Source organism: Lactuca serriola, chromosome 2, assembly GCF_051521515.1.
Source record: "Lactuca serriola cultivar US96UC23 chromosome 2, Lser_US96UC23_V15, whole genome shotgun sequence".
NCBI lineage: Eukaryota > Viridiplantae > Streptophyta > Magnoliopsida > Asterales > Asteraceae > Lactuca > Lactuca serriola.
Window position 1 is genome coordinate 194423421 of NC_136409.1, and position 17229 is coordinate 194440649.

Genomic DNA, 17229 nt, shown 5'->3' on the forward strand with positions numbered 1-17229 from the left:
CATTCTGATGGCCCAATAGCTAATAATCCTCAAGGCCCAACTATGGCCCACTTATGGCCCAATTTTCCAAATTGGGCCCAAGCCCCTCTAATCCGGTCTTATCGTAAAGCCCAATAATCTCCTCAGTCCATAATTATGTTCCCCATTATCCCACCAAGGCCCACTTCAGCTTAGTCCAATAAATGGCCCAACAAGAACCCAACCCCAATTAGGGTTTTTCACATAAAATGACGATTAGGGTTAAGTGTTCCTAATTAATCCCTTAAGGACTTAATCCATTAAGGGGGTGTTTGGATAGGGAAAAAATAGGCTGCTTATTGCTTATTGCTTAATCCCACCGCAATAAGCACATTTAAGTGTTTGGATAGGAGTCTTTAAAAATCAGCTTATTGCGGTAGGAATAAGCAAAATAAGCTGATTTTAATAAGCAAAGGGGGAATGCTTATTGCTTATTGCTTATTGGTCATTTAACTCATATAAGCTGTTTTATTTTGCCAAACACTTAAATGCTTATTGCTTATTGCTTATTCCCACCGCAATAATCTAATCCAAACACATTTAAAAAAAATGTTTATTCTCACCACAATAAGCAAATAAACAATAACTTAATAAGTTAAAAACTATTTATCCAAACACCCCCTAAGTCCAATATTTCCTTAGGTTAATTTGCCAATGATTGATAATTAATATTTTAATTTTATTAATTAATTGCAGTACGGGTCTCGATAAGTCCAAACCAATAATTCCAACATTAGGGTTTTCTAAACCCTAATTATGGTTTTAAACACAATCATAGACCAATAGGCCCAAAACTAAGTCCTTAGATCAATTAGGGCTTCATTAGGCCCACTAGGGTCTCATAAGGCCCATTAGGGCTTCATAAGGCAGGCACCACTTACTACCACCTCGGGTAGTGGTGGTCAATGGCGGCTCACGACGGCGGCCGCCACCACACGGTGGTGGTTACAAGTTTCTTTTATTATTTTCGCATCGGATACAATATTACAAATAAAAACCCGAAATAACACACACACACACACACTAATACAAGTACACACACAACACCCTAATGGTGGCCGGCGATGTCACGTGGTGGCGGTGGCTTCCTTGGTTTTTCGGCCAACGCAATACATACAACATAATACATCAACACACCTAAGCACATGGAAAAATACGCACATAGCAGCCTCCTTCGAGGTGGCGGAGGTTGACCGGAACAGCCAATGAAGTAGGAGAGTCGCGTGGGGCCGGAAACGGAGCAATAGATAACCGTTTGGGGCTATGGCGGCGACGGAACACGGTAGAAAACCATCATAGCGGACGATGACGACGTGTCATTGGCCAAGAACAGTGGTGGCACAACGGTGGAAAGAAATGGAGATGGAGGAGGTTGGCGACCCAACTTGCGAACGACAATAGCACGATCCTTGATGCAATCGGTGGTCGGATTCAGTGATGCAATCGGTGGCTGAGGAGGGTTCCAATGGTGGTGGCGGCTACCCGAAGTGAAGAAGGAGGTATAAGGAGGGTGAAGGCTGTACAGGGTTAGCTAGGGTTAGGGTTTCGTTGGCTTTATATACCCAGAAATGAAACATATTGCCATAATGTCACAAATGGTCCCTCCCTTCACCTTTTCTCTCAAAGTCAGCCCATATTTTACCCTTTTAACCCTGCCTCCTGAAACCCTTCACAAATCAAGTCTGAATTTTACGATTTAGCCTCTGCCTTTGGAAATCTCTTTCAAATCCAGTCCAATACTTACCAAACACACCCTAACTTCTAAAAATCTTTACAAAATACATCATGAAATTACACTTTGACCCCCAAAAGTCTAAAATGTATCATTTGGCTCCCCGAAACCACTCTCCGCTAAATATTATTGGTTTTAGGGTGACTATTCGTTCATCAATTTTTATCTATTTATTTATTAAATAAACATAATTTTACATTATGCATGCCGGTTGGAAACAAATAATCCCGGAAATCACCTACCAAAAATCACCAAGATTTTTGTGGTGATTAGCAACACCGGGATCAATTATCTCATGAAATCAAGCATGTATATCACTTTCAAACTGTAATTCTATCGCTTTTCTTCTGGGGTTATGTATCACGACCCAATATTGTATATGGTTTCCTTCCAAATTTCTTCTGGATTTCGGTCTATATAGATCATAATCGTCGAGGTCATCTGATTGTTTTGTCAAATTACACCAGTTGATTGTTGTTTTGATAATTTTTGAAGCTAGTACTTATTTAATTTTTCATTTTGTTGTTTTTTATTTAGGGCACGGATCTTATCTATCTTCTTCCTGATGAAAACATGTTAATCTCTCTTATTCCTGATGAAAATGTCTTAACTTAATTTTTTTATCTTGTTGTTTTTTTATAAGTCAATGTCTTCAGTCAAATTACAATCTTTATAGCAGAGTCTTGGCTAAAATTTTGTTTCAAAATGAATATTTCAGATTATTTGTCCAATACTTTGTCTGCTTCAGTCGATTCTTGAGCTCAAACCTATTACATGTCGGCCTCTTGACTGAAGTTTTGTTTGAAATCAAATATTTCTCATTATTTAGTCGATATGATGTCTACTCCTTTTTATGAGTTTTAAAGAAGAAACATGTAAGCTTTAATGTTTCAAAATTTTGAGTCTATGAATGAATTTGTTGATGAATTGGGGTTCCTTTTAATTATTAATTTTTTAGTTGCACTTGTGTGTATATAAAGCAAAAGGTTTGTTAAAAAAGATGAGAGTCAATAGGGTCAAGCAAGATGTTTGAACTTTAAATACTTTCATTTAGACCGGTGTAGGTAATATAAATGGATTATATGGTTTTAAATTTCTCAATTGAGGAACTGTATTGTTCGTCATAGGTAAGCCCAGTAGGTGGTATTTTGATATGGTTTTCTTAAGATATTTTAACGTCTGTAGGTATTCATAAAGATGACGTTTATTGATATGTTGCTGGTAATAAAAATGAATTATATGTCGTGCCCTATTTAAGATATATTTCAAGATGATTTAGTGATTGATAGGTCGCTTCAAATTTATTAGGTTTTATGTTTGTTAATTATATACTAATGTAGTGTTTTGACTTTTTAGGAGTAAAAGCAAATTTTTTGATGATTTGGATTTGGATGTTTAATTCATATTTTTTAACCAACACCATTTGTTTTTGGGTTTCCAAGCCCAAGAATTAGATTTAGGCTTATTTTGATTTGGATTTGGGTGTTTACTTGACAATTACATCAAGCACAAAGCGTTTTACATATCTCAAACATCGTTTTTCATTAAACCACTTTTATAAAAGCTTTGTTTCATCGATAGAGTTGTATTTAATTTTTCACCGTCATGCTCATATGTATATAAAAAGTAACTATACTTCTTCATTTCCTTATTTAATTTTCTGAATTTCTTTATATTCACACCTCTGACATATTTTATTTCAAATTTCAGGACAAAATACTGAAGGTGAAGTTGTTACTATTTGTTCTATTCTCAACGAGGATAATGATAACCTAAAGGCATTACTCATTTGCGGTCGTGCCACTTAGTTTTCTTAGCTTATCACGAACTATCTATAAGGTTTTTTATTATTTAAAATTAAAAACATATAAACCAATATTCTGAAAATAGATAATTACTTAATTTTTTTTACAGTTTTTTACTAGAATGGATTTCACCTAGATCCCGAGCATAATGAATTAAAGAAAACATATTTTTGGGTTAATTAATTTAAATAAAAAGACAAAAAGTGTAAGCCTTTGAATTTTTCCAATCCTCGATTGACTTTCTCATAATATTTTTTAACCTTTTTTACAGGCAGAAAAGAATGAAAAGAAGCTAAGTTGCATGTAGTTGTGGAAGATTACAAGCCAACCCTTGATTTAGACCCTAACCATGTGGCACACGGATGGGATTTGGTATAAATAAGAGAGTTTTTCATAAAAACCAGACAGCAAAAGCTTTTAAATTTTCTAGAAAAATTTGAGTTTATTTCAAAATATAGTCATCAATGGTCCTTTTAAAGAGGTTAGAATGATATTACAACCAACAATAAGATGTTTTAGAATAACTACCTTTGGAGCCTTTAAACCCACTTTGTTTTGGGGTGTTGATGAAGAAGAAAAGATCAAAGAGGATGATCTTCTCTACAAGTATCCACCATCAAGATTAAGGTACCAAGAATTGCTAGAGAGAAATTCAAGACCAAAAGAGAGAAAGCTACGACTTCAAGAGAGAAATTCAATACCAAAAGACTAGCAACTTTCAAGTATAGGAACTTATTATATATTCCACGCATGCAAAAAGGCTACACATTATTTTAATCTAAATTAATACCCTAGTAAAGAGGAATGGAAGACAAAGTTTGGAGGTTAACAAGCAACCTCCATGTCTTCTTGAAAGTTAAGGCCAAATGGATAAAAGAATATGACAAAAGTTTGGCTAGTTTGTCTAACTAAGTAAGCCAACCACTTAGTTAAGTCATGGTTTGCCAAAGTATCCAAAAAATTTGTACATGACTTGTTGATCATACCTTATGATGTAATAACTAGGTTGTCTTCTTTTTTATTATTATTTTCATAAAACAATAATTTTTCTCTAATCAAAGACAAGTGATGAATTTATTTATTAATAATCAAATACTTAAATAATATTCAGTAAATACCAACTTGATTAAGGCATGACCTTATAGTATCATATTTTATTATTAACACCACTCAATAATGATCATTAAGCATATAGATCCAACAATCTCCCACTTGCATAAGATTCATTACAGACTGACATAGACAATAGCTGGCGTCTAGCAACGAGCTACTGCCCCTAAGAAGTCACGAAGGGGTGCCATCAATCAACATCCAATTCCAGGAGGTCAAAAGTTGCGATTGAAGTATAAGCTAAGTGTATTAAAATTCTCTTTATTTCAAACATCATGTTGGATATGAGACATGGAATGTAATCATTCACATTTGACATCCAACTTTAAGTAAGGCGCCTTAGATGTCTAACTCACAACACATAAGAGGAAAAAATATCATCTTGACTACATATACACTCTCATATAGTTCATGTTATACCCAAAAAAGGATTTCATGACTGCACGATTACGAGCAACATTTAACCATGACAAAGTATAACAATTTCCATACTTTAGTTCTCCAATATGTATTTGAGATCGAAATACATAAAGATATTTACCAATGTTCAAGATTCACTTATGAGAATGATCCATGAAGTGAATCTTGACGCGGGTCATATCCAATAATTGTTCTTTAACAAGTACATATGAATTTGGATGCAAAACTTTGTTATTTCACCACTTGAAATTAACCACTCCAATTTATATTAGTCTTAATTCACAGTTGCTCCCGCAATAGTGACTGACTATGGACAATTTTGAATAATGACATTATTCAAGGATTAAATAATATGCTAACATAGAACACAATAATATTTAACACAAAAGAGATATATCATATATCAAAAGAGATTACATATCATTGCTACATAGTTCAGAATATCCAGATATTAGTAAAGTACAAATTTAAATCCAATTGCTAGTTAATCGAAGACTGATTCCTTTTTCATGGATCTCAAACTTGTTTTGAGAAAGAGGCTTCGTGAATGGATCAGCTAGATTATCATCCGTAATGAACCTTCTCAGTGCATATATTTCTCAATTCGAATCCTTGATGAATGAAATGGAATTTCCGTTGAATATGTCTAGTCTTGTTTGTAACCATTGGGTCTCTTACGATAGTAATCGCACCAGTGTTGTCACAAAGCATCTCAGTGGCATTTTTGATGCTTGGAACAACATATAGATCACCAATGAATTTCGTCATCCAATCAACTTCTTGAGCAACCTCAGATGCAACTATATACTCAGATTCTGTTGTAGAAAGTGCAACCACTTCTTGCTTTGAAATTTTCCAAGAAATGGCTCCTCCATTAAGTGTGAACACGAATCCCAATTGTGATCGTGATTTATCTCGATTAGTGTTGAAGCTAGCATCAATATAACATCTTATAGTAAGCTCTTCCTCAACTCCTCCAAAAATGAGAAACATGTCTTTAGTCCTTCTTAAGTACTTAAGTATGTTCTTTACAACCATCCAATGTTTTTCTCCAAGATTAGCTTGATATCTACTAGTTAAACTAATAACATAAGCTATATTCGGCCTTGTAGATGTCATAACATACATAATTTAACCTAGTGCTAAAGCATACAGTATGCGACTCATTCTTTTGTTCTCATCGTCAGTACTAGGGTAGTCTACCTTAGAAAGAAAGGTGTCAAGCACTAGTGGTACAATTCTTTGTTTTGAGTTATCCATTGAAAAGTGTTTTAAGACTTTGTCAATGTATGTACTCTGACTCAAACCAATGAGCCTTTGAGATATATCTTTATAGATCCTGATATCGAGTATGTATGCAACATCTCCTAGATCTTTCATTTAAAAGGACTTGCAAGTAAGTCGATATCTTTCCCGATTAGTAATATGTCATCGACATATAGAATAAGAAAAACCATTTGGCTCCCACTTTCTTTGATGTATACACATGGTTCATCGACACTTTATGAGAAGCCAAACCTTTTGATATTCTCATCAAAACGATGATACCAGGTCCTAGATGCTTGTTTCAATTTATGAATGGACCTCTTTAGTTTGCCCAGTTTATCTAGGTTGACAAAACCTTCAGGTTGTTCCATATAGACATCTTCCTCAAGATATCCATTAAGGAAAGCGATTTTGACATCCATTTGCTATATCTTATAGTCGTTATATGCAGATATGGACATGATAATGCTAATAGATTTAATCTTGGAAACGGGCAATAATGAAATATTCAAAGTCAACGCCTTGAATTTGAGTATACCCTTTTGTGACAAGGCATGACTTGAATGTTTGTACATTCTGTCCATGTTGATCTTCTCCTTGAAGATCGATTTGCTTCCAAAAAGCCTGCTGTTAGGAGGTAGGTCAACTAAGTCTCATACTTGATTGTCATTCATGGACTGAATTTCAGCTCTCATGGCTTCAAGCCATTTTTCAGATTCTGGATTTGTAGTAGTTGCCTTGAAATTGATGGAATCACATTGATCCATCAAGAAGACTTCCTCTTCAGGAATGAGAAGTCCAAATTATCCAAATTCCTGACGAGGTCTACTTGAGTGTTGTACAGTTGGTGTGTTTTCGGCATCTGAACGATAATTTCATGTTCAACAATGCTTTGTTGATTATCATTCTCAACTAAAGGTTGTGTTTCTTGAATTTATTCAAGATCAATGGGGATCCCACTTTCTTTATACAAGATAAAGTCATCTTCAAGAAACACTATTTTTCGGGCTATGAACACTCGATTATGTTCTTTATGAAAGAATAATAACCCATGGTTTATTTTGGGTACCCCACATAGACACACTTTTGAGATCTGGGTTCAATCTTTTTAGAAGTCTCTCTTTTAATATATGCTTCACAACCCTAAATCTTTAAGTAAAATATTGATGGAACTTTTCCATTCCATAACTCGTGAGGACTCTTACTAACCTTTTTAGTTGGGACCATGTTTACAATTCAAGCTGATGTATCGACGGCATAACCCCAAAACGAATGAAGAAGGGAAGTGTGACTCATCATCGATCATACCATATCAAGTAGAATACGATTTCTCCTTTCCGAGACGTCTATTGTGGTGTTCTCGATGGAGTGAGTTGTGACACTATGACATAATTCTTAAGATGTTCATCAAACTCATAACTTAGATATTCACCACCACGATCTAATCGTATGGTTTTAATCTTTTTCTCTAGCTGGTTTTGTACTTCATTTTGGAATACCTTGAAAACATCAAATGCATGATGTGTTTCATGAGATACACATTTAAATCAATTTCATATATTCCATTACTAGGATAAGTCTCAAAATAGAACACATTATATTTAAAAATAGATATGGTTCCAGAATAAAAGTCAAACTTATAATGAAAACCTTGTTCATACAAATGGAAAGTAGAGATACTATTCCTAGTTATATTAGGTGCATAACAACAATTTTCAAAATAAGATTAAGACCATTTGGAAGCAAAATATGATATTGCCCTATGAATTTGATAGATACTTGAGTGTCATTGCCTACATGGAGTTCCAAATTGCTATCTATGAGTTCTCTAACATTCTTTAATCCCTGCAATCATTGCAGATGTTAGTACCACTTCCAATATCGAATACCTAAGAATTAGTATGGAATGCATATAATTCAATCACATATATACCTAGGGTGCCAACCTGTTTGGCCTTGTTTTTCTTAACTTCCTATAGCTACTTGGGACAGTTGTTTTTCTAGTGTCCATTTTCATTGCAGTGAAAGCAATTAGAGTCAATAGACGGGTTGGGCTTAGGAGTTGGGTTGGTAGCAGGAGGCATCCCTTGACCCTTTCCATTTCCTTTGCCTTTCGTGGCAGATTTGCCTTTCCCCTTATTGGTAGCATTACTGGTTATCTTCTTGGTGATTTAACCCTCGCAAATGATCAACACTTGATTCCCAAATTTCTTGATGTTTGCCTCAGAATTCTTGAGCATTGAATGAAGCTAACTAATTCTCCTCTCCCATTCATTCAGAGTGAAGTTCAACACAAATTGATTGAATGACTTAGGCAATAAGGCTAGGAAGCGATTGCTAGCTCATCATCAAAAGGGAATCTGAGGCAGGCAAGCTGCTAAATTTAAGCTTTCATTTTGAGTACATGTACACTCACAAAAGAACCTATGAGTTCCCATTTTATCGATTAGACTGGTGTTGATAGATATTATCAAGAAGATAATGGCGTATCAACATGATGAACAAAACATGTGAGTAAACTGTGATTTATAGATAGAGAGATTTAACATCTTACAAGAGCAACTTTCATGGCTAGGGAGAATTCCCAGGTAACTCTCTATCACTACAAAAGTCTACATGGTGCACTCATAAAATAAATGACCACTCATCTCCACTTTATATACTAGTAGAGGGAATATGCTCTCATACAAAAGAATATTCTAACCTAATAAATCAATCATCATTTTAGAGAACTTCTAGCTCCAATAACCCCCCCTAAATGCTTGGAAATAATGAGGGTAAAAAGCAGTGATAAAAGGTAGAACATTTGACGTGTAGGTTTTGGTGTTGAAGTATCTCAGAAAATCCGAATCTTTCGTGGTCTCGGAATCTGGAAATGGAATCTCTAGCATCAAAGAACATACAGAGGAACTAAATCTACATAAGAATATGAAATTTCAGTCTTCGAAACTGAACAGTCCCCAAAAACCGATCATGTTCACAGTTTACCCCTCAACTGTTGAACCGAAGAGCTCAATCTCATATCACGTCTTCAACATTTCGAACTCGAGTGGTAATGAACCAAATAATCTTGGAAGAGTAACATGCTAAAAATATGAAGAATCTCAAAGTAAAGTTTGAATAATAAATAATGTGAATCCAAAGAAGGGTCTAGCAATGCAAAAAATTTGATTGGAATATAAAAAATCAGTGTCACGTCTCAACGCCAAAAGAATCTTTGTCTTCAAAGTATCACAATTCCAAAATCAAATAATAGAATCTGATCTGGATGTTAACACAAATGATACATCCCAAAATGTAGAGTCTGAAGATAAAAAATCATAATACAAAGTACATCTAGTAATGCCAAAAATTTGATATGTAAAGATCAAAAATCAGTGCCACATCACATTACTAAATCAATCTCCGTCTTTGAATGTCTCTAAAATCCAAAATCTAACAGTAAAGATCAACGGATGCTCATGATTCTCCCAAAGTTTTGATCGACCACGTAATAAAGATAAAAAATAATCATGAAACCGGGCAAGAGAATATGTCCGATATGATGGAGCATCGCACTCTCCCCTTTTATGTGAGCATCTAACCGTAAAACCGAGGATATTATTTTTCTTGTCATGGGTAGAATTGGTGTTTTATTTCCAAAATGAACAAACATTGTAGAGTATATATGATAAACCGTTGTTAAAGAATCATAATGTTGAACCGAAGTGATGTTGATACCCGAAATGCAAACTCAAACTCCAAAAGCATAACCATGACTCGTCAATCAGGGTCGAAATGAATTGGTCTAGACCTATAATCCAAAGATCTTAGGTCCGAATGATGGTCTGAGACCTTATGTAAGAAGTTTGAAGGAAGTTAAAATGTGAACCTCGGAAAGATCCAAACATCGGAAAATATTGTTGTTCAGACAAGTTTCCGAATAAATACGTGGATCCAAATCTCTGAAGCATATAAATTTGAGGCTGCAAATGCGAGTTGCTCGGTAGAATGAAGAACACACAAATAATAATCTCCAAAATAATTATGTATTCACTTGAAATTAGCAAGAAAAATGAAGCCTTGAAACATGAGGCTATTATTCGTGTTAAAAAATAATTGATTTTTTAAAATAAAATAATGGGTATTAAATAAAATTAATTGGGTAAAAAGGAAATTAATTGGTTTCAATAAAATACACATTCCGATCAATTTTTTGAAAAAAATATATTGGATCCGAAATTGAAATGGGTTGAGTAATCTCAGAATGAGTGAGGGTCCGAACAAAAACGAATATGAAATAAAAAAGGAATAGGTTAAAAAATTGGAATAGGTAAATCTCAGAAAGTAGTTAAAAATCGATCTGAGGTGAGTCTGGTTGCTCAGAAATGTTGGATCCACAAAATAAATCAGAATCCGAGATTCAAAATGGAAACGGGTTAAGTTGATCCAAAAGAGAATCCATGTGGGAGGGTTACTCAAAAATTGTGAGTCTGGGATGCTTTTGGATATTGAATCGAATCCAAGATTGAATCCATAAAATAGAATGAGTTGAATCCGAGATGGGATCCATCTTACTAAAAAGGATTCAAATGAATATATCGTAGAAAGCATAATCTCAGAAATGATAAGTCTCGAAAAGATACAAAGCTGACAAAATCAGGGTGCATTTAAATGAGGCATGGGGTTTGATGTTGGATGTTGTACACTGCTAGACAAAAACTAAGAAAGGCGGAGTGTAAGTCAATAGATGAGACAAAAGTCTCAAGCATCTATCAGCTATAGGACCCACATATGCTGATGTGTAGCGAGTCTATTGGAGACGTGTTTCACACTTGCTGGAAATGAGAGTGACAGACGACAACTATCACCCACTCAAGGAACTTTAATCTCCTCCATATCAAGTACCTTTGCTACCGATAATATGTGCAATAGTAAAAGACAAAACTTGTCCTCCACTCTTGGTTAGCATTAAATGCTCAACATGACTTTTAATTTGAACAAGAGCATGCACGTACCCATACTCTTCAAGTACAACAACTCTCATTCTCGTTTTTAGAGCATATATAGCTAGTACAAAATTTTGCACTCACATATAGAAACAAATAAATAAGTACAAAAGCATGTGTACATGTATTTCCATGTGTGTACGATGCCCAAAAAAATCAGCATTATAAGCTTATAAACCCAAAAAAATTAATTTGCACTCTCAGAAAATGCATACCCAAACACATTAAAATCCATATCATTTGAACCCCATACCCTTTGTTCAATATTTTATCCCACAACCATATTTTTATGATTTTCGAAACACCTTTTAGCATGCGATAAAGATATCAAAACACTAACTTTTTACTAAGAAACTTCATCTTCTTTAGCAAAAAAATAATACTCTTTATAAACTCAGATTTAACAGCAGCAAAATGTCTATGAACAGAACAACATAATCTTTATTTTCAAGCAACATTACCAAAAAAAACAGTAAATAACTCACATATGATTTTTCAGTTGCGAAGGTTGAGAAAATCATTAATAATGATGAAAATCTTCAAGATAGTAGACCAATCGAGATCGTTCTCTTGAAATAACCAGTTGGATCTTCAAGGTCTCGCTCTGATACTAATTGTGAGTTCCCATTTTATCAATTGGATTGGCACGGAAAGATAATATCAAGAAGATAATTGTGTATGAACATGATGAACAAAACATGTGAGTAAACTATGATGTATAGACAGAGAGATTCAACATGTTACAAGAACAAATCTCATGGCTAGGGGAATTCCCCAGCCAACTCTCTCTCACTAAAAAAAGTCTACATCATACACTAATAAAATAAATGACCACTCACCTCCACTTTATATACTAGTGGAGGTAATATGCTCTCATACAAAGGAATATTCTAACCTAATAAATCACTCATCATTGTAGAGTATTTCTTTCTCCAACAGAACCCTCACTCATTTTGCAACCAATCAAAGTATTCAGGGTCTCAAAACTCACTTGCTTAGCCTTTTTGCATGCATGGATATATAAGAAGGTCTTATACTTGAAATTTTCTAGTCTTTTGGTCTTGAAGTTCTCTATTGAATTCATAGCTTCTCTCCATATCTCAATCTCTACCTTTTGAAGTTAGTTACTTGATTTGGAGCTTCCCTTTGTGTCTTCCTTTAGTGCTTATTTTATTAAGCACTTAAAGTCTTAAAGAACTAAGAATTCAAGAAGTAAACTAGAAATTCTTGGTACCTTAATCTTGGTGGTGGATACTTGTAGAGAAGAACATCCTCTTTGATCTTTGCATCTTCATCAACACCCCAAACCCAAGTGGGTTCAAAGGCTCTAAAAGTAACAAAATAAGCACTAAAGGAATACATAAAGGGAAACTCCAAATCAAGTATCTAACTTCAAAAGGTAGAGAGTGAGATATGGAGAGGAATCTACGGCTTCAAGAAAGAAATTCAAGACTAAAAGGCTAGCAACTTTCAAATATAAGACCTTCTTATATATCTCATGCATGCAAAAAGGTTACACCTTATTTTAATCTAAATTAATAGGCTAGTAAAGAAGCATGAGGGACAAAGTATGGAGGTTGATAAGCAACCTCCATGTCTTCTTGAAAGTTACGACCAAAGGGTCAAAAGAAGAGGACAAAAGTTTGGCTAGTTTGTCTACCTAAGTAAGCCAACCAATTAGTTAAGTCATGGTTTGCTAGAGTGTCCAAAACATTTGTACATAACTTATTAATCATACCTTATGATCTAATAACTAGTTTGTCCTTTTTAGTATTATTTTCATAAAACAATATTCTCTTCTCTAATCAAATACAAGAATTGAATTTATCTATTCATAATCAAATACTTAATAAATATTAAATAAGTACTAACTTGATTAAGGTGTGACTCTATAAGATCATATATTATTAGCAACATCACTTAACAATGATTCTTGAGCATATAGATCCAACACACACAACTTTCATTTTCAGTGAGCTTTTAATAAGACTAGATCCACAACCTTTTTTTAAAATTTTCATTAGGATTGATTTATCCTTGGTTTGACAATAATGTAGCTTCTTCATGTTTGAAATTTAACATATGCAATTGTGGTCTCCTATTATTATGATTTGCCACCTATTTGTGAAATTCATGTCGTAGCAATCAAATTTACCAAGTGATGATATGGGTTATTTAGCTCAAATTTGAAGTTGATTGTGGTTCAATAGATGGTGAAAGCACATAATCTTTTAATAAGAGGTTCACTATGTATATATGTATATTTATGTTATTGAAAATGTGTTTTAGGGTTTGATATATATGGATATACATGGATAAGGCATTGATAGCTAATATGCAAAACTTTCATTATCATGGATGATTTTTGCTAATCCATGGAAAAGTCCTAAAAAACTTACGCAAAATTTATATCTAAACGAAGGGATTATTTCTTTTAATGCATGTTAATTCTTATTAAATTATTTGACTTTATACCACGATTCCACCATCACCATACCTATAAACCGACCCCTTTACAATGTCTTAAAAATGGAAGTGAATTTTGTGTATTTTTGAGGCTTGTGAACCTAACGTTGTTTAGTTTTCTAAAACGGTATTGGTGTTTTCTTTCCTATGTTGTAGGGACTCACATATCTTTTTTGAATGGTTCAATGCTACTTCAGTAGTATCAACTTTATAGGGAAAGGCTATCTTTTAGTTATAAGAGCAAATTACTGGATATAGCATAGTACTTTGCATTTTTTACCAATATAGATAATGTACTTACATTGTTTTTACCTATGATGACAACAAACTTACATATTATTTGCACGTAATAGGAACATAGAAAGAAATATTTACACTAATAATAATAACATTTATGAAATAATTTGTTTTCCTCTATTACACTTAAGAGCGTTTGGTTGGGTTAAAAATCAAAACCTATAGATTTCTTTCTTTGTAGACTTTGGTAAATATATATTTGTAAATACATACTAAAAACTTATGGATTCCTTTCTTTGTTGGATTTGTTATTAATATTATGGTTTTTTGTGTTACTTTACGGACTAAAATAAAAACTAAAGTCTTAGGTATTATTGTATAATGAGTGAGATGACAAATGGGAAACAAGTTGTATCACTAATCATTTTTGTATAGTAAAGTCAATTTTTCTGAAAGCTACATCCATAGATCTAGGAGATAGTATGATTCATGTTTAAGATTTTATAAATTTTTTAACCATGGTTTTCATGGGTTATAAGAGCATTGGGAGTGGGCAACGGGATGTAATACCAAATTGGTGGCACCTCATCCATAACACCAAGGGGAAATGGTGTTCCAGATGTTATATCATGTTAAGAGGTAGAGAGAGAAAATAGAGAAAATTATTTGATTGGTTGATGAAGAAGATAGCCAATCATCTTTCTTGTTTTATCTCGTCCTCGTTACCACAAGATCCACCATAACGAGCTTCAACGAGTTGGGGAGGGGGGGGGGGGGGGGTTCCCCGTCATGACGTCGTTGAGGCATGCCACATCAGCCTGTTGCTTCTCGTTTTTGGCCCATACCACGTGCTCTAACCTAATATTATGATATTTGAAACGTATAAAAGATAAGTAACGCATATTTAGAAAAGATCCATAAATTTGAAAGTAATGCCTTTTTGTTTCTTGAACAGTTATTTTAAGGGCCAAAAGAGAACGATAATTGGGCTTTTCTTGTATACGCCATATGGACTAAAACTAAATTATGGTTTTTCTTATTTCATGTCGTATTTCTTTTTTTATTATCCTTCTACTAAATATTTCTATCTATTTTTTATTTATTGGACCATTACAAAATAAAAGATAAGATGAGGAAAAAATTAATACATTATACATAACAAACATTTAATAAGTAGATTATATAAGTAGTGGATAAAATAAGAATAAAATTTATTTTCCATATTTTTATGGGTTAGTAGAAAGTTTGGGATATGGGTGATCGTTAATGATATACCCACCTTAGGAACGACTCAGGTAAGTGCCTTTAAAGACTGCATGTTACCTTCAGGTTATTTTAATTGTGAAATATTCTATGATAATATAAGTGTTGTAAATATCGGTTTAGGCGGTCTGCAACTGATTAAGATTATGGGTATTTGGCTGAAATTAATCAATATCGGTCAAACTCGGGCTAGACGGTCCTCGGTGTTCCTAGGTAGGAATATTTTGAAAAATTCAAAAATTTAAATTTTCAATATCGGTCAAACCGTTGACTTTTTGACCAGTTTGAATTTGAGTCAAACTTGAAGGAATTGGGGTATTGATTAAGTTTCCACCTTGGTTTGGTCCTAGTCAGTTCGCGAGACCGATCGGTATAGGGAGGGAGCGTGTTGTTGTTTTTCTGTGGGACTTTTATTTAGGTGAGTTTTCTCACTATATTACCTATGTCATAGTAGGGTGCATGCTAGACTACACGAGTATTCGTATTTGATGGTTATTATTAGTAATTACTGAGTTAATGATAACTCCAATATAACTGATAGTCCTAGGGTTGCAGATAACCCATTGGTGTTTATATTGAGATAAGGGTAGTGGTATGTTGGTTAGAGTACCAAGAGATTAGTGATTGTCTAGTTGAATGCCTTAGGGGTTGTACGAAGTCATGTAGGATAGCCCGAGAACTCTTAATCTAGGCTTTCCTGCCAATTCCTTGTTTGGTTATGACTCGAGAGTGAGATCATTTGTTTGACTGTCTATCTCACCTTTAGTTACATATGTCCATGCATTCAATAGTGGTTGCTAATGGTGACTTAGAGTCCGGTGTAAGGCGCGGTATGTGGTAGTTAGCTATTAGTCCAACCGAATAGTATATATGTTGCCTGTATGTTGTTCTTATTTTTTGATTGATGTTGTGTGTTACTAAGCTGCTGATAGCTCTAACACATGTTGTTAGCATTGGGATTGCTGATAGTCCCCGTAGTTACTGATAATCCATAGAGCATGTTGTTAACCCATTAGGATTGTTGATAGTCCCCAGCGTTGCTGATAACTCACAGGACGTGATGTTAGCCCACTAGGATTTCCAATAGTCCGAAGGGTTACCAATAACCTATATGGCATGCGGTTAGCCCACTGGGACTGCTGATAGTCCCAGGGTTGTTGATGTAACATCCTGTTCTGAATTGTTCCCGTTTTGAATTGATGATCAAAGGATGAAATGCTATCAAGCTACGGATACATAAGGGGTTGGGTTTTGGACCAAGTTGGATTTGGATAATGTACCTTGGATTGCTTGGGTATTCAGTTTGAGTTTCTGGATCAAAGGGTATTTCGATAATTTATCAGCTCAAACTTTTATGGAAAATGGATTTTAGTTCAGGATATGTTATGGCAGGCAGGAATTGATAATAGTGTTGAGAGTCTTGATACCTTTCTATGGATATATGAATGGTGGGAATAAGAGTTGTATCGAGTGAGTCATGGCCTTCGGGAGAATTAGGGTTTTGGGAAAAGCCATAGTACGTGGGGTGTACCAAGGTGGTATGCAGGGTGTACCGAAGAGAAGAAACTACGCAATGTGTAGCTGGGAAGAACGCGTGAGGTATATGTGAGGTTGGGTCAGGGTGTGTGGCCTCGTATGCAGGGCGTACAAGAAGGTACGCTAGGCGTACGAGGGTAAGATTAAAAACCTTAATCTGAGAGTTGTACTCTATATAAGCATAATGTTAAGCCTCCTTTTTCATTCTAAGTCAAACCCTACCCTCTAAAACCCAAAATAATCGTCCTTAATAATTCATGGTGGCATTTTGAGCTTATGGAGTCCATTTTTGGAGTGTTTGGTCCATTTCCAAGAAGGTGGAGTTTGATGCAAAGATGAGGATCAAGGAGAAGCTTATGGACCTGGCTTTGGTGACTCATTTTCTGCT

The 17229-nt window shown here is 34.6% G+C and overlaps 1 protein-coding gene across 1 annotated transcript; it reads right to left on the bottom strand.

Annotated features, from left to right (window-relative positions):
* Positions 1–5649: 5649 nt before the first annotated feature.
* LOC145089907 (secreted RxLR effector protein 161-like) lies at positions 5650–6213 on the bottom strand. Its single transcript, XM_079028291.1, has one exon. The coding sequence runs from the start codon at positions 6211–6213 to the stop codon at positions 5650–5652; it is 564 nt and encodes a 187-aa protein (XP_078884417.1).
* Between the last annotated feature and the right edge of the window lie 11016 nt (positions 6214–17229).